At 39.6% G+C, this 22,894-nt stretch overlaps 1 protein-coding gene and 1 pseudogene across 6 annotated transcripts in view; one reads left to right on the forward strand and one right to left on the reverse strand.

Moving 5' to 3' along the window:
- The first annotated feature begins 249 nt into the window (after nt 1–249).
- The window catches only part of HIBCH (3-hydroxyisobutyryl-CoA hydrolase), a 65,787-nt gene continuing 43,142 nt past the window's right edge, over nt 250–22,894 (forward strand). For 3 of the 6 annotated variants that reach the window (XM_036023172.1, XM_036023175.1, XM_036023173.1), the window contains exons 1-4: nt 8,350–8,649; nt 9,531–9,573; nt 18,887–19,027; nt 20,792–20,876. In XM_036023172.1, the coding sequence (XP_035879065.1) occupies nt 8,498–8,649; nt 9,531–9,573; nt 18,887–19,027; nt 20,792–20,876 (421 nt within the window). In that variant the 5' untranslated portion in view covers nt 8,350–8,497. Of the gene's footprint in view, nt 378–8,349; nt 8,650–9,530; nt 9,574–18,886; nt 19,028–20,791; nt 20,877–22,894 lie in introns of those variants that run through there. The other 3 variants (XM_028510115.2, XM_036023171.1, XM_036023174.1) reach the window with 3 other exon arrangements.
- LOC118500047 lies at nt 6,382–7,955 on the reverse strand (annotated as a pseudogene).

A 22,894-nucleotide genomic window follows, 5' to 3' on the forward strand; every position in this document is an offset into this window, starting at 1 on the left:
GCTCCAGCCCGCCCCCGTGCCGGCCCCGCCCACCCCGTGCCGGCCCCGCCCCCCGTGCCGGCCCCGCCCCCGTGCCAGCCGCGCTGCCCGCCGAGGCGCCGCTCCAGCGCCCCCATTCCCATACCCTGTCTCCCGCCCTCTGTCCTTTCACGCAATTTCTCTCGCCCCGCCCCTCGGCGCCATAGCGTAAAATCTCTCCCTCGGCCGCTCTGGTCCCTTGGAGGACTTGTCATCTGTTTCCGGCGGCGCCACGCTGCGGCGGCGCCGGGCAGGTCTGACGTGAGGCGTCAGCAACCCTCTGGGTGTGCAGTGGCGGCTGGTTTGGTTCTCGAGTGCTCGGTGATTAGGCAGCAGGAGATGTCGGGCCTCTTTGCTAGGTGAGTGAGTGAACAAGAGAGCGAGCTCTGGAGCAGGCCCGTCGGCTGCGCTCGCGGAGATGAAAAAGTGTCGGGACTGGGAACTGCCTGGCTTTGAAGCTTCGAGTCACCCTTGGCGACACAACATTCAGACTCGAGTCTAACATTCAGACTCGAGTCCTGTCTCGGTCTCAGCGCCCCCGGCCCCACTTCGTGTTTCCCCCTTCCTCCTTATGGCAACTTCTTTGGAGCATCTCCTGTTTCTGCCACTCTAGATCTCACTCAGCCTTGACCCCATAGGGTTTTCTTTCCTTTCTGACCCCAGTCTCTTCCCTTTCTTAACAGTTGAGTGTAGTTTGTGGGGGCACATAGGGTTTCAACCTGGAGGAATTTCGTGTCCTGTTTTGTGAAGCTAGCAAAACGCACGTGCGTTGCTAGTGATTGCACCTGTGCTCTAGGTATGACTCGATAGTTCGGCTCTGTTGGATGGGTCCAAGCGTTAACACAGGTGCCTGGGGGGTTCCAGGCCAGTGTGGCGGGCACAGAAAGTGGGTTGGTGGAGTCGGTGCTGCTCTGTGCAGCCTGAGCTAGCTGAGGACATCTGGGAGCCGTCATTTTAGGAAGTTAGGCTGCACCCTGAGTCTTGAAGCCTACTGTCTGCCCCCATGCAATACCATCCATCATGTGTCCTCAACAGCTGAAATTCCTGGGTTTTCAGCCTTTGAGGGAGGGAGATATCTGGGAATGTGAATGTTTCTTTGACTTAAGAGGAATGACTGTTGCTTTATAACATTGTATCCACAGACCTGATTCTCAATAAATATTTGAAGAGAAATCAAAGAATTGCTTTCCTTTAAAAATACCTTGAAATTAGTGGTGCCTGTGCCTCTAAGCAGCTCACAGAGAGAGAGAGACTTGGTTGATACTAAGAGAATCGGTACATGCCATTGCTGCTGATTTTTTGAATTTGTGGGCAAATGCCAAATTATATGAGAAATAAATTGGGAAGTCACATTTATTAACAAAATTAACGGACTTGGGAAATAATTTGTCAGTCCCAGAGTTCAGGTTGGCTTGATTCCATCCCACATTTCAAGGTGCAGACTGACTAGGTGAGTTTTGGAGTAGTTTTGGGGCTTTAGCCCTGGAGTGGATATTATCCTAGCAAAGCAGACCGCGGATTCCAAGGTCATTCAGACTATAGCAGTGTAACCCACAAATGCATTAAGAAATAGGGCATCACAGGGAGTCTTACCAAGAAAAAATAACGGTCTCTGTGCTGTGGTTGATGTTGTTGGGTAATCCCTCTTGAGCTCGGGTCTGCTTCTGTTCCCTGGCTGGGTCTTGATTTCATCCTACCACTCTCCACTACTTACCTAGAAGTAGTGTCCTTTCAGCCCTTGGGCATTTTTTGTTGTTACTGTTCCCAAATAAAGCACCTTTCTCTAAAGATAACTCTCAAATTTGTATATTCTAAACTTGATTTATCCTGAGATCTTAGTGCTAGTGAGAACCACCTATTTGCCTCATTTGCACTTCAAATATTGGGTTGGCCAAAAAGTCTGTGTAGTTTTTTCCATTAACTAAAAAGACATTTTCATTTTCACCAATAACTTTATGGATTTGATATTTTGAGTATGTCAGCTATCTCCCACTATTGGCTTCCGGTGGGTAGAGGCCAGGAGTGCTGCTAAACATCTTCCAATGCATAGGACAGCCCGGTGGCAAAGAATTATTTGGCCAAAATCTTAATAGTACCATGAAACTTTATGAACCGCTTTTGACATGTTTGATCAGTCACAGTACCTTCTCCATACACTGCGTATTTTGTTTGTGTTTCAGTTGTGCTTTTACCTTTATTGAAATAATAAAGCATAATATGCCAAAAATACTGCTCATTTCCTTCCATCTTTAATATTAAAATGGCTGCACAAAATTCACCAATTTTGATAAGTTCTTTAAATGCATGCTGATATATATGACAGCTATCATAATACAGACTAACAAAATTGTTTCGAATGAAGTTAAAGACAACTAAGCACTACTAGAGCCACCGTACAAAAGAAACTAAATGAACTTTGACTAACACATTATAAATTTGCACAAAAGTACAACCTTTATTCAGCATCTGCATGTTCAACTTCTTGGCATTATCATTCTAGATTCCTGAAGTTGTCTGAGTTCTCCCACGTTCCAGATCCTCATCTCTTCTTGCTGATTAGAATTTGAGCAACCCTCTCAAATATATCACTAGTCAATTTTTTCCAGAAATTTGATTGGTGGACTTACCTTTCCCATTTTGAATCTGCACATGACTGCCTTGTTAATCTTGGGTAAAGTTTTCTTTGGCACCTGCTATTCCTCTGCTTAGAAGCCCTTTGATAAGGTGCACTCCTTCCTTTGGAATTAACTAAAAAATTCCCAGCCTGGGTTTCGAGATTTGGCCCAATGTACTTCATGAATTCAGCAATACTTTCTGTTATGTTCATTCTTATCCCTGGGAGGCACTGTTCTAGGTAACGGCTATTAGTAATAATTTTAGGACTGTATAAATGTAACTACTCCTTAACTGTTAAGGAGTTGAAATTACATTCAGCCCTTTGAAGGCAACCACAAGGCTGATGTGGATCCAGTGAAAATGAGTTTGACACCCCTGTATTATACTGTAGCCAAACTGGACTAGTTGATGTTCTTATTGTTTCTTATGTAAGACCCTTGAAGTTTGAAAATATTTAAACAAAAGTAATACTTAGTAACACTTATCAACTCTGATAAATGTCTTAAAGGAAAAGTACAATTATGAGAGAGCCAGGGTTAGAAAGGAAGACAGGTTCAGGGCCCTTCTTCAAAGAGGTTCATCTTTAAGTTGTTAATAGTATTCATTGCCTTCTCCATCTTCTCTTCTCAACTACATTGTTTTGGTCCTTGCTTCTTGAGCTGCCTGTTTATTTTACTTCTATGTGGTTGTTTCTGAAGGCTCAGTATTTGATTCTCTGCCGTGTTTTTTCTATGCTGGGAGTCACCCACATGCAGAGCCTAAGGAAGGAAGCACTGAGTGTTGCCGGCTGGATGGAAGCAGCACTCTGTCTAAAGGAGGCAGCTTCTCAATTCCAGGCATTGTGGCCACTCTAAAGTATGGACCTGGGGTTTCCATTACTACCAATTTTTCTGGGAGGCTGGAAAACGGCATTTTTAGGTGAAATATTTATTTTTAAATGTTTGTATTCTAGTTTTGAAACATTGCTGACCAAACAAAACACACTTATAGACCCAGACTGACTCCAGGCCACTAGTTTTGGACTACAGCCTATTTCTCGGTTTTTCCTCATTGAGCTGCCTCAGTGATGTTGAACGTGCCTGCCTAATCTGTCTTCAGTTATAACCTTTTTTATATTTTCCTGACTTGAAATCTGGGAGTTGTTTTTGGCATAATTTTTTTATTGAATTTTTACTTCATAATAACTCTTAATAAAATCATTTCTGTCACCACTGCTATACTTCATCAGTTCATACGTGAATTATTTTCCTTTGTACTTGATTTTTTTGCTCTAGTTACATTTCACATTCTGTTTAATACCTTGCCTACTTCTGCTACATAAGCTTCATTTAGTGTGTGTGTGGGGGGGGGGTGGTTCTGCCCATAGAGCCACCCCTTCCCCCCTTCTGCCACAGATGAGAATAAGTCTACCAAAACATGATCTGTTTGGGGAAGAAAGGTGGCTGATCTCTCAAAGGAGAAGGTCCCGGAACTTTTTCCTCAGTGGGCTTTTATTGGGTTCAGTTTGCACAGGAATACAGGTAAAGCTCATCCATCACTGTCAGGCAGTAAGGGGTTCCTGCCAGGGCCGCACTGCCCTCTGTCGTTGTTTCAGGCTTAAGTCAGGTAGGGAAAGTAAGACAACCAAGAGATTAGGAGACTTCTTGCAAACAGAATGAGGACTCAGGCCATGTCAAAGCCGAGGGGTAAGGGTCCATCACCCACTTTTTCTGTAGCCCCCCAAGGCCTTCCCTGGGGGCCCCTTTGTGACTGTGCCTGTTTTAAGTCATCCCTCCCTTGAGGAATCTTACCTGTCTAGGCTAACTGGTCACATGCTCAGGGCCAAGCAGGGTGAAGTAAAGGGGGCAGAAGTGGCAGCCCTGCCAGGGAGATAAGCTTTGTCTCCTTAGTGGCTTAGGGTCCCAAGGTCTCTCACTCAGCCTTAGCCATGGGGGGTTATAGCTTCTGAAACCAGGCAGGGCAGTTCCCAACAATTTAGCTTCTTAAACAGTTTCATGAAAAGTTGTTTAATTTTGTAAGCCTGTGTATATTTTATTGGATAATTGTAAAAATCTACAATAAGTTTCTTATCCTTCCAAGACAGCTGTTTTTAACTTTAGTATGTATCAGAATCACCTGAAGGGTGTGTTAAACAGATTTCTGGGCTTCACCCACAGTTTCTGATTCAGTAGGTCTGAGTGAGGCCAACAGTTTGCATTTCCCACAAGTGTTCAGGGGATGTTGATGGTGCTGGTCAAGAAACCACACTTTTGAGTGCTGCTCCAAGCAGCCAATTTGCACATAACCTCAAGGAAATAAATCTGATCAAGTGAACTAGTAAACTAGTAGCTAATATCTAATAATACAGTAATATTTTATTTTTTATCCTCACCCAAGCACATTTTTTTTATTGTATTTAGAAAGCAAGGAAGGGAGAGAAACATCAATTGGTTGCCTCCTGTACATGCCCAGGCTGGGCATCATACACACCTGGACTGGGGAATGAACCTGCATTCCAGGCAGGAATGTGCCTGGACCAGGAATCTAACTTGCAACCCATTGGTTATAGAATGATGCTGTAACCACCAAACCACCTCAGCCAGGGCTATAGTAATATTTTTAAAATTCATCTATACACAAACGTTACACAGCCAATAAATTATTTATTTTAAAATACTTAAATACTATGAAAGATATGGAAAAATAGTCATGACAGAAGATACAAAAAGAAAGCAAGCTACAAAACAGTAAGTACAATACACTTTTGAATTTGTTGTTTTAAAAGTGTGAGGCTAGGAATACAGACGTGTTTGGCAAGAGTGATCAGCAAGTTAGAATGGTGGAGAGTAGGGGAAGCCGGGACGGGACATCCTCGAGGCAACACTGAGTGAAGAGTTCACTGAGATACAGACCTCAAAATAGCACATTTAAGAACTTCGTAATTAAATAAGAAAGTAAAAGGGACATAGGAAAGGGTAGTGACTAGAGGGGTATGAGAAGGGCTTCTGGGATGCTGGTGCTATCCTAATTTTTGATCCAAGCGCCAGTAAAATGAGTATGTCCAGTTTGTGAAAACTCATCAAATTGTATCTTTGTTTTTGGCCTTTTTAAAAAAGTTCCCCCAAAGACATCACTCTTGCCATCGAGAAACTCAAGAGTACAGTGAGAGAGATGCATATGAAAATACTGTAGTTAGAATATACTGGCATGCATGCTAAACAAAAATGAAATTTAAGGTGTATGGGGAGATGTCAAAGCTGGAAGCAGTAGCAGCAACTTGGTAAACACTGTGCACATGTGTAGGTACATAGACTATTTGATACAACTGAAAACTTGCCAATTTATTGATTTTTCAAGGATACTTTGAGATTATTTGAGGGGCTGTAGTGTTGATGAGGCATGCAAAAAAAAAGGGGGGGCAGTATGACTATTGTTACCATTTTTAACCACATCTTAGATGACTGAATTTATAAACTTATTTGTAATCTACCTTGACTGGTGTGGCTCAGGGGGTTGGGCTTTATCCCACAAACTGAAAGGTCACCAGTTGGATTCCCAGGCGGGGCACATGCTTGGGTTGCAGGCATGGTCCTTGGTTGGGGGTGTATGAGAGGCAGCTGATTGATATTTCTCTCACACATTGATGTTTTTTCTCTCCCTCCTCCTCTTTTCTCTAAAAATATATAAATAAAATCTTTAATAAAAAATTTGTAATCCAACTTTACAAAATTTATATTACTTTCTTTTTACATTGTATTTTAATTAATCAATACTACATAAAAAGGGGGCAGGGAAATCACTAATTGGTTTAAGTCAGTCATGCCTCTCATTCCTGGATTAGCATATTTCAAATACACCTTGCTTGCCTCAAGTGAACATTCTAGTCCAGGGATTCCACAATTTGTATGCACATCAGAAGCACCTGGAGACTCTTGCAAACATGCCAAGGCACAGGTGACATCCAAGACCAATTAAATCATAAGCTCTGGAGATGGGACACAGGCATAGGTATTTTGTTTGACACTCCTCCAAATGATCCCCAAATGATTCCATGCACAGACAAGTTGTCATTAAAATCAGTACTTTATAAAAATTAAACTGAAGTGATAGATTCTACCTTACTTAGGGATGTTTTCTTTCTTTTTTCTTATTAATACAGTATTTATGTATCTTCCCTCTGTCAAACCGTGAACCTACCCCTTTCTCCAAGCTGCCTGGAGAGTTATAGGAAAAGGAACATACAAGATATGGGAGAAAGAACTGTGGGAGGTTGAGATGCCTTCTTCACATGGCAAAGAGGATGAGAAAGGCCACCATCATGACCTCTAAGAGGTCAAAGTCCTGAATGGCGTAGGAAAAGAGCTGTTGCTTGAGAAGGGGCCCTGGCATAACCAAGGATGAGGCTTCCAAACAGTTTGCACTGCTGCCCAGAGCCTGCCAGGCCTACTGTGGCAGCTCCAACTTCGCTGAGCTTGGCTGCTGTGTAGATGTCCCTTGAAATGGCATTGATTTGGAAGCTGTGGCTGGAAATAAGTGAGGCTGGAGGATGTGGGGCCGCCAAGCTCTGAGGCTCTTATCTGTCGGTGTCTCTGGCCGTTTTAGCACCACTGCAAACAGTGACCGGCTCCACAGCTGAGGTGCTCCTGACCAAGGAGGGGGTAGAGTCAAACTTGGCACCGATGTACATTTTCAGGGGATGAGGGATGGGCTGTGGCAGAAGAGCTGCTCCCAGTGCAGAGCAGACAGTTAGGGATGCTTTCTAAATAAGGTTTCAAGTAGACATTTAAAATCTGAACTATACCTACCCTGTAGTACCATTTCTACAGCTTTTTTCAACATAACTCGATTTTGTTTTTTTGGAAGTTTTAAGTATCAAAAAATGTAAATGCTAAGTTCTTTTTTTCCCATTTTTTAAATGTTCAAGTACAGTTGTCTCCATTTTTCCTCCACCAGTCCCCCCTACCCCAGCTATCTCCACTTCCCACCGTTGGTCCTACCCCTATTTGGTTTTGTCCATGTGTCCTTTTTCTTTAAACCAGAATAACTTTGAATACCTTAATGAGATCAGTGCCAAAATGCCAGTTCAAGGTTAAAGACTGTGCTGCCAGATTGGTAATTTCATGCAATTTAGAGAGTAAACAGCAAGAAAAACAGGTTTGGCTTCAAGTCCCAGTTTTATTTGTGAGACAGAATTTTATTTCACTCGAAAGTTAATAAAAACCTACCAAATACAAGTACAACACACAGAGCACGGCATTCACAGGTCACAGAAATCTCTGGATCAAAACAGAAAACAAACTGAACTACAACTGGCCCTGGCCAGGTAGCGTGGTTGGAGCATTGCTCCCAAATGCGAAGGTTGTGGGTTTGATCTGGCCAAGGCAGATACAAGAAGCAACCAGTGAGTATATATAAGTAAGTGGGACAACAAGTTGATGTTTCTCTCTCTCAAATCAATAAAAAACTAAGAGCCTTGTCAGATTTTGCATAGTCATATTGCTTCTATTATTCAGCATACTCATATTCAAGCATTTCAAGCACTGAGTCCCCAAGTAACTCTGAAATTATGGCCTGCTCTTTCCTTCCTATTGGCTCCAAAACTGCCATCTGGTGGAGATGAAGAGGAAACAGCCCAGATTTCATTACTCAACCTGGGCAACTCCAAAACCTTGGAGTCCATGCCTATAGTACAAAGGAGAAAATGCCTTAAGAGATATGCTGCTGGGTCACAGGCCATACAGTAGTATCTCATAGTCCCCACCTTGTTCCACTTAAGAGAGGGTGTTGATACCCTTTGGGGATCTGTAATTTGAGATCAACATTGTCCTCTAGAGTCACTGGAGCAAGGTCTATTTTCTACACCTATTGTTAAAAATAGTGAGTGATGTTTTACTTCTTGGCTTCTAGTTGTATGACCCAATTTCTTTTGTTTGGGAAGATAACCTGGGACTTGCCACAGGGGTCTACTCTCTGTCCATCCTGTGGTTGGTGCTGGCTAAATGGGTTCCCTGAAATCACCACACTCAAAGCCTTGAGGTAGGGACCAATGAGATTGTAGGTTAGTGTCTTGCCTTATGGCTTTGGCAAAGTTGAAAAAGGTTCATTTGCTCTTTGTTCCTTCTGGTATTTCTAGCCCCTCACATCTCCTAACATAAGTTATAAAAAGCAAGCTAAATTAATTTGCTAATCAGGAATTCCTGCTGTGATGCCTTTTCTCTGTCCTCTGTTGAGTGTGTATTTGGGAATTATATTTGACCTAGGTTAGAAAAGTAATTTTTGATTTAAGACTTGACAGTATCTTCTTAAATGTCAAGGAGCTAAGATTACCCCTTGAAGTTGCTTCCTTCTTTCTCAAATTCTTCACTGAATTGTTCCTTTCTGATGAATGAGTCATTATTTTAGTGGCGATGAAATGTTTGCTGCCGGACATCTGGATGTATCTGGATGCAGAGAGAGCTTTTTCTGAATCAATTTAATAGATCTTATTGGATGACTTAAATCTTGTTTTAACTTAAAATTAAGCCACTTCCTTTACTATTACAGAATAGATTCACTGCCCTCTTCTACCTAAACCTTTTTTTCTAATTTTTTTGTTCTAATACTTTTTTTTTTTAAAGATTGTTTTTATTTACTCAGAGTGGGGAGGGGAGGGAGAAAGATAGAGAAACATCAATGTGTGGTTGCCTCTCGCATGTCCCCTACTGGGGACCTGACCTGCAACCCAGGCATGTGCCCTGACTGGGAATGGAACCAGTGACCCTTTGGTTTGCAGGCTTGTGCTCAATCCACTGAGCCACACCAGCCAGGGCTTGTTCTTATACTTTTTAGAAGAGGCTAAAGCAAACAGGAATAAGTATTTATATATTAAACATGACTAATCACATTACTTTGTTCATTGTATTCTACATTTGTTTCAGGTTTAATTCCTTCAAAAGGATTAATATCACACTGCATCATTTGGTAAGTTTGTATTTTGTTTTGCTGGCATTATTAGATTATGATATATAACTTAAAAATGTCGTTGTTTGGGAAGTAGAGAAATACTGGCAGGTGTCATTGACCTTGGCATATCATGGCTCCCAATTTTATAGTGTCTGGACTTGACAAATACAATTTGCAGGAGGTAGCATAGGGTTTTGGATAAGAGCATGGATAGTCAAGTTTGAATAGGAATGCCTGGTTTAATGGGTCCACTACTTAACCTTGGGCAGATTACTTGTTTTCTTATCCTCCTTTTTGACTTATATAAAATGGGGATAATGATGTCCGCCTTAGAGTGCTTATGAATAGATTTTTTCATTTAAAAATCTAGCCTAGTTCTTGGTATATAATAATTTTATACATGTTAACTACTATTGTACTAATAGTTCCCTTCCAGAGCTTATGTCTTTATCACATTGCAAGGAAAACAATTTTTATTCATATTTATACCTCTCTACATAGACTGAATGTTTGTGTCACCCCCAAATTCATGTTGAAATCTATCCCCATTGTGATAGTAATTGGAGGTGGGGGCCTATGGGATGTGGACAGGTCAGGAGGGTGGAACTCTCATGAATGGTATCAGTGTCCTTACAAAGAGACTCGAGAGAGCTTCCCATCTCTACTGCCTTGGAAGGAGAACTCAGTGAGAAGGTTGCCATCTGTGAACCAGGAAATGAGATATCAGCAGACACCGAATATGCAGATGCCTTTATCTTGAACTTGCCAGCCTTTAGAACTGTGAGACATAAATGTTTGGTTGTGTAAGCCACCCAGTCTATGGTATTTTTGATATAGCAGCCTGAACAGACTAAGGCACCTTTATAGAGCCTGAAAAGCACCTCACATATAAAAACGACATGTTACTCTGATGTAGTACTTACTGCATGCCAGGTGCTATTCTAAGTACTTGATATGTGTTAGCTAAGTTGATTCTATCTGCAATTCTGAAACCTCAGAACCAAAAGTTTGTGGTAATTGCTTTTAGTGACAAAATATGACCTGAAGCTGTTTTTGTTTTTAACCTAACTAGTGCAAATGTATACGGTTTGGTGCGGAAGTGTTTGATTAGAGTGTACTGACTAACTCATCTTGGGATGTCTCATATAGTACCTAATATGTACTTTGTTACCTTTCCAAAATCTGGAAAATTTTCTGAATTCTGAAACATATCTGGAATTAAGGGTTTTTGATTAAGGGATCATGGCCTTATTCCTATTTAGTGGATTAGACATGGAGGAGGGACAGAGAGGCTAAGTAATATACCCTAATGTCATACAGCTGAAAAATAGGAGGTGAAATTTAAATCCAGGCCATCTGGCTCCATAGACTGAACCTGCTTCACTCTACAGCCTCTGGCACAGTGTTTCTCAGTTAAGTCTAAGTGCTGATGGGTTTATGAAGATTGAGGGCTGAATGGTTGGAGGTCCCATTGTTGGCTTTTACAACTGTGCTTTAAAGGCAGAGAGGCTGTATCCAAAGCAGTCCATCTGGGACCCTTCTAATAATACAGCCAATAAAGAGAAGAGTGATGGAAATATGTCACTGGTGGCAGTACTGTAGATAGTTAGGAGAAGTGGAGAGGATAGGAGAGGTAGATTTGTTGGAGATTTTTGGTAAATTTGATTTTTAACAAGTTGAGTTTTGGGTGCCATGTATTGTAGTTAACTCCTGTGATAAGAAAATCCTGTGTAGTAGGCATTCATTTGGAAATAAGGGCCTGGGCCTCTGGAGCAGTAAAGGTACAGGTGCAGGTTTGATTCGGCTACTTAGAGGTAACAATTGTAGATGGAAAATAGATATCCTCACAAAAGGTGAGAGAATAGAGCACAGCTAAAGATGATTTGAGGGACCCTAAACTATTGATATGTAGAGGAATTTACTGACCCAGAGTGAAATAATTCAAATGATGCTTGAGTAATTAGCATTTATTAAATGTTTTTTGATGCTAAGAATTGTGGTTGTATTGTGCTTTGAATCATATTTGTGTTATAATAATTTAAATGGCATTCTTCAGTGTTGTCTGGAAATTGGTAAAAATCTTAGGAATGGGAAGGATATGAGACTGGATAAAGAGGAATGTCAGCAGAGTGTATCAAAAGAATCATGTTCTGCTAATGGTAGAATACCTCCCTGGGCATGTCTTTGAGTCGCAACCCTGTTCAATGGCAGAGGATGTCACAGTAAAAGGTGAATGCTTAGTTAAGATTCGAACTCGGGTATCCACAGTGTGAAGCTTGTCCTAGGCCACTGTTACAGCAAAACTGCATCAGTAGAATAATGGATTATTTATTAAACGCACTAAACATTTTTGAGATACCTGCTATGTATTAGGCACTGGACTTTCCTCAAAGGAAAGGGTCATTTCTCAGAATGTTTATGAAGGCTGTAAAGTGTTTTCCAAAAATGTAGTCTGCAAAATAAGTCCCAAGAGATAGTGCATGAAAACACACACACACACAACCTCTTTAATCAAGTAAGAAATCTGCTGCTTATTGTATTTTAAAAGTTTCCATTGTGTATTTGCGCATCAAAGATAGAAAGTCTTATAGAAGTGAAATTTGTTTATATTGTTTTAAGTTTTTCCCAAACTAATTTGACCAGTGGCCATTTTCTCCTTGACATAGCAGAAATAAACATCTCTTTTGCACACTTTGGAAAATGCTGCTGTGAATTTTGCCAGAGTAGTTCCACATTCCAGCAGAGCAGATATTCCAAGTCATGTGTGTCTCCTGGGTTTTATTTGGGCAGACTTCATGCATTCAGTTTAGCACAGAGCTGTGTGGTATTTGGTGTCCAGATACGTTAGTAAGTGTCCTTCACATTTGTCCTTTGAGTGGATGGAATTGATGGGTCACCCAGTCATTGCAGGACTGCAGAAGACTTTTGTAGTGGGTTAAAATGGGTGGGATTACCATATTTGCCGTGTATAATGTGGACTCATGTTTTTATGTGCATTATACATGGGGTTATTATACCCATGGTATGTAGTCATTATACTCATGTATAATGTGCATCTTTATTTTTCCCTCAAAAAATTTGGCAAAAAAAGTTGCACATTATACATGGCAAAATGTGGTATATAACTTGAAGAAGATGACTAGGAGAGTCAGTTTAGGAAGCATAGTGGTTAGAACATGGGCTTTGAAATGAAATAAATGAAGTTTGAATCTTAGTCCTGTCCCAGAGCTGTGTGATTCCTGGCAAGTAATCTAACTTTTCCAGGCCTGAGTTTTCATATCTTGGAAAGGAACTCTCAGTACTTGACTCATGGGGTTGTTTTGAGGATTAAGTGAAAAGTTTTTCAACTGCTTAACATAGTGCCCATGGAAACCTTAACTGGTAAGTTAAAATAAAGAACAGTTTTTTCTGGACTTTCAGCCAAGGTGGAGGCATAGGTAGATACAATGTGCCTCCTTGCGCAATGAAAAGAAGGACAACAACAAATTTAAAAACAAAAAAACAACCAAAACTCCCGGAAAATCGAACTGTATGGAAGTCTGACAACCAAGGAGTTAAAGAAACATTCATCCAGACCGGTAGGAGGGGCAGAGACATGGCTGGAAGACCTGCACCAGTGAGGTGGCTGATGACAGACTGGGCGAGGCTGTGGCTGGTGGACTGGGTGGTCCCACATTTGCGTACAGATAAACTGGGAGGAAAAACTGGGGAGCAAGACAGACTGCACAACCCAGGGTTCCAGCATGGGGAAATAAAGCCTCAAAACCTCTGACTGAAAACATGTGTGGGGGTTGCAGTGGCAGGAGAAATTCCCAGCTTCATAGGAGAGTTTACTGGGGAGACCCACAGAATCCCAGAACATGCACAAACCCACCCACCTGGGAATCAGCACCAGAAGGATCCAATTTGTTTGTGGGTAGCAGAGGAAGTGGGTGAAAGCCAACTGAGAGTCAAGTAAGCAACACTGTTCCCTCTGGGACCCCTCCCCCACATATAGCGCCACAATGCAGCCAGGTGGGTTGCCTCACCCTGGAGAATACCTAAGGCTCTGCCCCTAACTATGTAATAGGAAAGGAGATAGTTACCTACTCTAAAGAAGTTCCCATAAGACTATCAGCTGATTTCTCAAAAGAAATCTTGCTGGCAAGAAAGGGCTGGAAAAAGTATTTGAAGTCATGAAAGGCAAGGACCTACATCCAAGATTACTCTATTCAGCAAAACTATCACTTAGAATGGAAGGCCAGATAAAGTGCTTCCCAGACGAGGTAAAGCTAAAGGAGTTCATCATCACCAAGCCCTTATTATATGAAATGTTAAGGGACTTATCTAAGAAAAAGAAGATTAAAAATATGAACAGTAAAATGACAACAGACTCACAACTATTAACAACTGAACCTGAAAAAAGCAAAAACAAACTAAACAAACAACTAGAACAGGAACAGAACCAGAGAAATGGAGATCACATGGAGGGTTATCAGTGGGGTGGGGGAGGGTGGAGAATGGGTGGAAAGGTACAGGAAATAAGCATAAATTGTAGGTACAAAATACCTGTAGGTACAGGGGGAGGTTAAGACTAGCATGGGAATTGGAGAAGCCAAAGAACTTGTATTTATGACCCATGGACATGAACTGAGGTGGGGGAATGCAGGTACAGGGCAGAGGAGAATAAAGGGGGCAAAAATGGGACAACTGTAATAGCATAATCAATAAAATATATTAAAAAACAGTTTTTTCTAATTGCTTAAAGTATTCACAAATATAAATAAACTGTGATCCTCTTGTCTTTTCTGGATGTATAATAAAGATTTAAGAAAGTCTTAATTTTTCACATTAAATCTTTCTGGCTCTGGGCTAGAAACATTTCTTTCCTTTCTCTGTTATCCTTACCCCTTCTGTCCCTCCACCCCCCACACACTTTGGATTATATGAGAAGTTAATTTCTGACTCTAGTCTCTGTGTCTTTCCTAAGATGATAAATTTTCTTCATAGGAAACTTTTCTAGCTTTTAGTTAAAAGTTCGTGATGTTTTCTGAAAAGAGAGTTAATTTTTTGTAGAATTAACTAATGCACATAAATGACAAATATAGTGGAGATTTCCATTTTTTCCCTTCTGACCTTTGCATGCATGATTTTGATTAATGAACCAGTAGTTTGAAGGTTTTTAGAAGGACATGAGTTTTAGAAGGAGGAACAAGTCTGTTCATTCATTCATTTACATCATTCTAGTGGCATTAACAGTAGAAGATCCTGTAATATCCTTTACTCCAAGTCTGACCCTCTGTAAATGTCCCGCAAAAATGCTTGGCCTAAGTGCTTGAAGATCTGTGCTTAAAGATATTTGTGCATCATTGTAATAGCAAAAAGTGGAAATTATGAGTAGGGGACTGATAAATTGATATGTAAGAATACATGGCTGTTAAGAATAAATATGTGTCATATGTGGCAAATCCATACTGGGAAATTTTACAGATTATATGGCCTGTTTTTTTTCCTAACAAGTTGTAAGGAAAACAAAGTGATAGAGGGAGTACCTATAGATTAAAAGACTTGAAAGATATATCCAGTTTTTTAAAAATGGACAGATTATGTTTATGGATGCACATTTTGCATTTATTATAAAAATCAGGACAGTTATTGCTTTTGTAGGGAGGGAAAGGGCTGTGATTGGAATGGGGCAAGTGGAGGGCTTTTGGGCTAGCTGGACAGCTTTGGGGTCCGATTTTACCCCAGTTACAAGCTAATAGTTAGCCTGTTACTATTTCATGCATGCTGGCAGAGGACATGAAACTCTTGAGTTTGAGACAAAGGACTTTGCTATTAGTGGCACAATGAGCAGCATTGAACATCATGTTTTTATTGCCTCTCCATGTTCCCCAAGTCCCAGGGGGTGACGTAGAAGGCCCAGATGGTTGCCTGCATGTGCAGTGAGCTATATTACAGGACAGTAATAATGAATTTGAGGAACCTGCCTGTTCACAGCAAGCTGTAAGCAAGCCTACTCTCTGTCCCAGAATCAGGTCTTACCTTTTCCTCAGTTGCTTGAGCAAATACAACCCTGCAAAGTGACCCAGGCAAAGAGTGATCAGGCCCTTGGGTTCATGGCATGCCCAGCAATGAAGTGCAGGGAACCTCAGGGCACGTGACAGATGGCTTCTTCCACCAAGTTGGATATGGGCTCGTTGCAGATTTAGTTAGTTAAGATGAGGTCATACTGGAGTAAGGATTACTGGGGTAATTCAGTATGACTGTTGTCCTTATAAAAGGGGGAAATTTGGAGACAAGGTACTAGAAGATGTGCTTGTGCTCCTCTCAGGTTTTCCCTATCCCAGCCATGGAATCAGCCATTTCTCCAAGGAGCCCTGGTTTTCTTTATATGTGAATGGCATTTAGAAATCAAGAGCTAAGCTCTGGGAGTGTTCTTTGCTACTGAGGTGTCATGACTTTCTCTTGAGGGATAGAGCTAGGGTAATGTATGTATAGCGGCACATATACACACTATATCCTAATCCATGTGTGCATGCATGTCTATAATTGTTTCTGTATTTGTTCTGTGTATGTGTGTATAAACATGAGTCATGAGTTCATACCGATGTCTCTGACTTTAATTTAGTACCACAAGGCAGGGTTCATTTTAGCTATCTCTACTTGCCTCTGTGTACCTGTCCTCCTGACAGTGGTTCTCACTGTTGATTGTTGAATTCCAGTATGCATGCAAAGCAGTTTTAAAATTGTTAACCACCCCCCATGAGAAACAAATTTACCAACTAGAGCACGATGCTGCTTTATAGTTCATTTTGTATTTATCCTTACAGTTTCCCATCAAATCATTATTAGGTCAACTATACTGCCACTACCACTGCAGTCATTACAGTGAGGTTATGTCATATATGTGTAGCTCAGTTAAGATTCATTTGTCTCAGCCTCCCTCTGGGACAGAGCTTAGGCTTGCTTACAGCTTGCTGTGAACAGGCAGGTTCCTCAAATTCAGTACTACTGTCCTATAATACAGCCCAGTGCATATGCAGGCATCCATCTGGGCCTTCTATGTCACCCCTGTAGGCCTCCGTTGCCTCCCTCATTTCCCTGCATATTTAGCCTTTTGTTCTGGATAGAAAATGAGGGGGAAGGATTTAGCTGTATTTATTTTTTCCCTCCCCCACCCAGCACTATGCAGGGAAGCTTGCTCCAGTCTTCCCTGGGGAAGCCTGATTGGATTCCAGAGGAAAAGCCAGCCAGATTGAGAACTCTTCCTGACTGTGACTCCCAGGAACTTCATACTATCACATTTGCCCACACTTGGCCTCCAGCAAGTAATCAAAAATTCTGCTTAACTATACTAAAGGCTTCTGCCTGAGGTGTTCGAATATTCTGGTCCTTTGTCTCTCTCTGAAGGCACCTCTCTTCAGATTTTATGAGGCCTGTTAGCTCCTGTGACAGTTTTCTGATTGAGTTCACCAAAAGTCATTAATTTGTAGTCTGTTCAGTTCCCTGCCTTCGTGCTATAAAATCAGAAGGAGAATCTTTTCTACTCTCAATATTTCTGAGCTGAAACCAAATAATAGAGTTTTAATAGATTGCTTCTGGCACTGAGTGATAATTTATGTTAAATTGTTCAATTAAAACAGTCACAAAAGTTTTTTTTTTGGCTGACAAATCTGACTTGGTTCAAATAATGCTTTAAAAAAATGTGTTGTCAGCCCTGACTGGTGGAGCTCAGTGGTTGGGTGTCATCCTGCAAAGGGAATGATTGCCAGTTCCATTCTGGGCAGGACACATGCCTGGACCTGTGGGGGCATGCAAGAGGCAACCAATTGATGTTTCTCTCTCACACTGATCTCCCTTCCCTTCCCTTCTTTCTCAAAATAAATAAATAAAATCTTTTAAAATATGTGTCATCAGGCTTTTTCCTAGGCTATAGTAGTTTATGCTCCTGCAGTATGTCTGTTTCCTTATACTCTAAATATCAGAGGATATCAAGCTTCTTGATACTTGTGAATTTGTTTAAAAATATGTCTTAAGCCCTGGCTGGTGTGGCTCAGTGGTTGAGTGGCACCCTGTGAATCAAGGGGTTGCGGGTTCAATTCCCAGTCTAGGGCACATGCCTGGGTTACGGTCCAGGTCCCCGGAAGGGGGACACAAGAGGCAACCACACATTGATGTTTCTCTCCCTCACTTTCTCTTCCCCTCCCCTCTCTAAAATATAAATAGATAAAATCTTAAAAAATATATATCTTAAAATAGTTATAGTTTTGTTTTAATTTGAAAAGATGCAATTATTTTTTGTTGTTTAATAGCCTTTCTTGTAACCCCTTTAAGTGAATATAAATTATTACTTTTTCTGGTAATTAATGTTAGTAAAATTAACTCCAACATTAAATATACAACATGATTTTATAATGGAGGACTTAAACAGCATGTAAAGATACTGCTTAATGCTGTCAAAATATGGACTTTAAGGTTTTATTAGATTTCTGTTAATAAGAATGCATTCTCCAGTTAAAAATTTCCAGTTTAAGCTTTCAATTTTATATTGTATGTTATTCCCATGTGAAGTTTTAAAGCATTGTCCTTAAAGGAATGTATTAAGTAGGTTGTGCCATTAGCCCTGATAGCTGTATATAGCAGAGCCCTGGGAAATGGCTGTGTAGTTTAAAACATGTTACTTCCAGGTATTATATTAGTACTATATGACATGAGCCGTGAGGCCTGATGATTAAGTTATGGTGTGTGAGGCCCTTATGTAAACATACTAGGCAAGTTCTTCACAACTGTGTGACATATAAGTCTGTCGTTTTATAATCTGGCTTTACACTACTTATTCTTCCTATTTACCCATCACTCATTTCTTCAACCAGCCTTTATTCTGCTTAGGTTTAACATCTTAATATTTTCAAATATTTATTGCTATATTTTTGCATGTTCTATTCTCTAGGATTCTCACCCTTGTTTTTCTTGATATATATGAAGGCTGAGTTCCAGTATCATCTTTTTTCCCCCCCAAGTTGTTGGTACCTACTGTAGTATTATTTGCTCTCTATTCATTTTTACTTTCTAAGTACCTAATATATTGCTTGGTATACAGTAATAAATTAGAGGATTTAAGGTTTTATAGTTTAGGTTGACTTAGTTTGCTTAGAAATAAAAATTAAAAGATTTAAGAGGTATGTAGAGTTTGTTTTGGAATCTAACTTCAGAAATCTTTGTCAAATGTACTTAGCTATTCATTTGACTAGCTGCCATTAACGTATGAAAGATGTATATTTTATATGTATGTTTTGATGTTGGCTTGTGACAAAAACTTAATGAATTTTAATGTTATATGTTTACACAGAGAATGAGTAACCACACAGATGCAGAACAAGAAGTACTATTGGAAAGAAAAGGTTGTGCAGGAGTGATAACACTGAACAGACCAAAGAACCTAAATGCATTGAATCTGAATATGATCCGGCAAATTTATCCACAGTTAAAGGTTTGTAATTTTCCTAAAGCAAGTGTATGGATTATTTTAAATGTATATCTTGATAGTACATTTCTGACATTGTCTCCCATTGCACCATTGGACTGTCTGGGATCAGCTCCCAAGCCCCATCGATTCTTGAGTCTTCAGTCCTTTCCCTATGTGGTTAACCCGAAGCACCCCTAGTGAAAGGGAGTTCATTGCCTCATGAGACAGCCTCTTCCACTTGTACATGGCTCTAAGTTTCTTCTGGTGTTCTGCCACTCCTTATTTCTCTGACCTTTTAACCAGTGATGTTGGTGCTGTCTCTTGGGGTATGAATGTACAAATCTAATCTGCTTCCACATGGCAGCTTCTTGATTTGAAGACAACTGTTTTTTAACTCTTTGGCCAGCCTTTATTAGAGAAGGCCATAAGCTTTTCTATGTGAACTGCAGGTGCAGTGGACTACTTGTGTATGAAACTTGGGTTTCTGTTTATTAACTGTGTAGATTGGGAGTGCCAGTCACTGTGTGTCTGTCTTTCCTCAGCTGTGCAGTAGGGATGATAATATATCATAGGACGGTGAAGATGAAGTAAAATAGTGTACCTAATAGCCCCAGAGATGTTACACAAAATCTAGTTCTCTCCTAGTCACCTATTTCTTAGTTGTTCATTTGATGAGTCTCTCTCCCATTTTGCTGTGTCTGTTTGGAATACCTCATATATCTTTAAAAGTGATTCCGAGACATAAACCAGGTGTTCCAGATTAGAGTTGGGCCAGAGTGGAAGAAAGCAGAAACTTCCATGTTAGAATGCCAGATTCCTACTAGTGTAGTCCAGTATTGCATTAACCTTTTGTACTGTTAAAAAATTTTGTTGATTTGAGAGGGGAAGGGACAGACAGGCAGACAGGCACATTGATTTGTTGTTCCACTTATTTATGCATTCGTTAGTTGCTGCTAGTGTGTGCTCTGACAGGATCGAACCCACAACCTTGGCATATCAGGATGGCACTCTTGCCAACTGAGCTACTCGGCTAGGGCATGTATGAACCTTTTGGACAACCACAACTGTCCAGTGACATTTCTTCCTTGTGCATTTATATTTTTATTCTCAAATGTAGAATTTATAGAGCCCTTGTTAATATTTCTGTCTCTTGTTAACTAATTTTTTATTGGTCCATTGTTCTAGACTTTAGAATTGACATTGGCTCTTGATTCTTTCATCCTACTTAATTATTATATTATTAGCTGTTCTTACCAACCCCACATTACTTCAAGATTTGATCTATGTTACTGTTACTTAAATGTTTTTAATAAATAGGAAAGAGCCCTATGTTACCACAGTAGAAAAAAGGTTATTGCTCTGTTTGTCAACAATCTTTGGTTTGATTTGTTCACCGGGTTTCTAAGCTTATGTAGTATGTACTATTATTAAGCCCATATTTTTTCTTTTACTTTAGTCTAAAAGTTGTCATGGCGAAGATTTCAGATACCATCATTAAATTTGGATCATAGAATACAGTCATGTAGCAACTTTATTGGAATAGCCTCTAATTTATGTCAGGAAAGAAAATGAAGTTGGGATTCATTCTTCTGGATATGTGTTATAAAGCTGTGCTTTACATATATGTGTATATACGTATATACGTATACATGGGGTGGGGCAGAAGTAGCCTATCCATATACTATATCTGTCTATTCACACAGAGATGTATATATGTGTAGCTGTGCAAGTGGATATTTGTTTAATGAGTTGTGTTGTCATAATATGCTTATACCATCTTCTTTTCAGACGTGGGAACAAGATCCTGAAACTTTCCTGATCATTATAAAGGGAACTGGTGCAAAGGCTTTTTGTGCTGGGGGTGATATCATAGGTAAAAACCGTTTTCCTCTCACCCAAAGTTTTTTTCTTCCTCATTAAATCAGATAAAGTATTAACGTGTTTTTGTAGTACTTCATAGTTTGTATTACTTTTTAGAATTTTTTTGTTTTGTTATATTCTTGTATAGTTAACTTAGAAAAAGGAAAAATTTAAAGACTTACCTTTTGTAGTTTATATTAGAAAAATAGGAAAGAGTGAATAAAAAATACTGCACAAATCAGACTCATAGATACAGAGAACATTTTGATGGTTGCCAGGTGGGAGGGGGATTGGGGGAATGGGGGAAAAGGTGAGGGGATTAAGACATGCACATTGTTAGAACAGTCATGGGGCTGTAAAGGACAGCGTAGGGACTATAGTCAGTAATATTCTAATAACTTTGTGAGATGTCAGACAGGTGCGAGGTTTATCGGGATGATCACTTAGTAAGTTATGCAGTGTCTGGTCACTGAGGTATACAGCTGAAACTAATATAAGATTGTATGTCAACTATAATTGGAAAATAAAAAATGATTAAAAAATAAAATAAATACTGTACATATGCCCTTCAGATATCTTGTCTCTTTCCCTGAGTCATCCCACACAAAATGTCCAGTTATGGTATGTGAGTCCACTTTCTATTTCAGAATAGCAGATATTAAGCAGTTCAGTATGTCACATAACCTGACAACCTGGCCAGGGCGAGTGACTTGCCACTCTCCAGGCATGACATGCTCTCACATATTTCCATGACTTTGCCTGTACTTTCCCACTGTTCATGATTCTAAAGCCAGAATGTACTTAATTATAGTGTTTTCCTATATATTTTTAATATATTATGTATGTTTAAATAAATATGATATAATAAGGAGATTAATTTTCCTTTCTAATTGTTTAGGTCAATCTGTCTTACACTTTTAACTATTAAAGATAGAAGAGATGAAATGTTTGCTCTCAGGAACAACGTCATGTACTTACTGTCACAACTGGTTTTCAATATTTTATATATATTAAAAACTGCTTTTACATTTTGTATTTTGTTTCTTACAGAGTTGGTGGGGTCCAAGGATGGTTTTTCCTTGCATTTTTATTTTGTATATTTGTGTTTTGTATTGTGTTAAGACACTCATGTTTGATCTAGTTACTAAATTTACAAGTTTTTGTAAAGCATTACATTTGGAATAGGAAGAAACAAGACTGATTCAGGACATAGTTTCAAATATCTTATTAAATTGAAAGAAAAAAGTAAGTCTTAAAGCTATAGTTTAACATTCTTTGATAGCTTAGATTGATTTGTTAACTGAATTGCTTTTGACATTTATTTGCCCACAAAATGAATATTTTTAAAACATTGTTTTTCAGCCTGGAATTAACCTTTCCTTTGGAGCTGAGCTTATGATCTTTGTCAGCTTAAAGATGGGCAGAGCCTTAGGTATTGATTTTAGCTTCTTGTGACTGTGAGCTATTTTTGTAGAAAGGTCTAACTTCATATTGAAAGGTCTAACTTCATGTTTGGAAATACTGTCACAAATTCTAGAATTATTCTAGTTTACATGAAATAAAGCAGTGGACTTCAATTTCAGGAAATTTAGTTTCTTTAAAGATCATAGTTGAAGATGATAAGTGGACACTCAAAAAATTTTAAATGATATTATGAACATCATTTAATTTTAATTTATATGGAAACAGTTGATTAGAATAAGATTAGTAGGAAATTTAAGAAGATTTTCTAGGTAAAAGAGTTTCAACATACAATGCAATTTATACTCCTTTCTTTTTAGAATTGGGAAGTAGTGATGAGGACTGCATAAAAGACAGTAAATGAGAGGGTTTTTTTGAGGGAGGGGCATATATCAGGGAGAGCTTCAGAATGACAAAAGATGGTAAATCTTTCTTTTAAAAGCCAGGAAAAGAAGTCAACATTTGGGACATTTTAAAGGAAGATAATATCAGAGTGCTAGAGTTAATCTAAAACTCTATAAATAGTCAACAATTTTTTGCATAACTCTTTCTCATAAAAGAAGAAACATG

Source organism: Phyllostomus discolor, chromosome 4, assembly GCF_004126475.2.
Source record: "Phyllostomus discolor isolate MPI-MPIP mPhyDis1 chromosome 4, mPhyDis1.pri.v3, whole genome shotgun sequence".
Classification (NCBI taxonomy): domain Eukaryota; kingdom Metazoa; phylum Chordata; class Mammalia; order Chiroptera; family Phyllostomidae; genus Phyllostomus; species Phyllostomus discolor.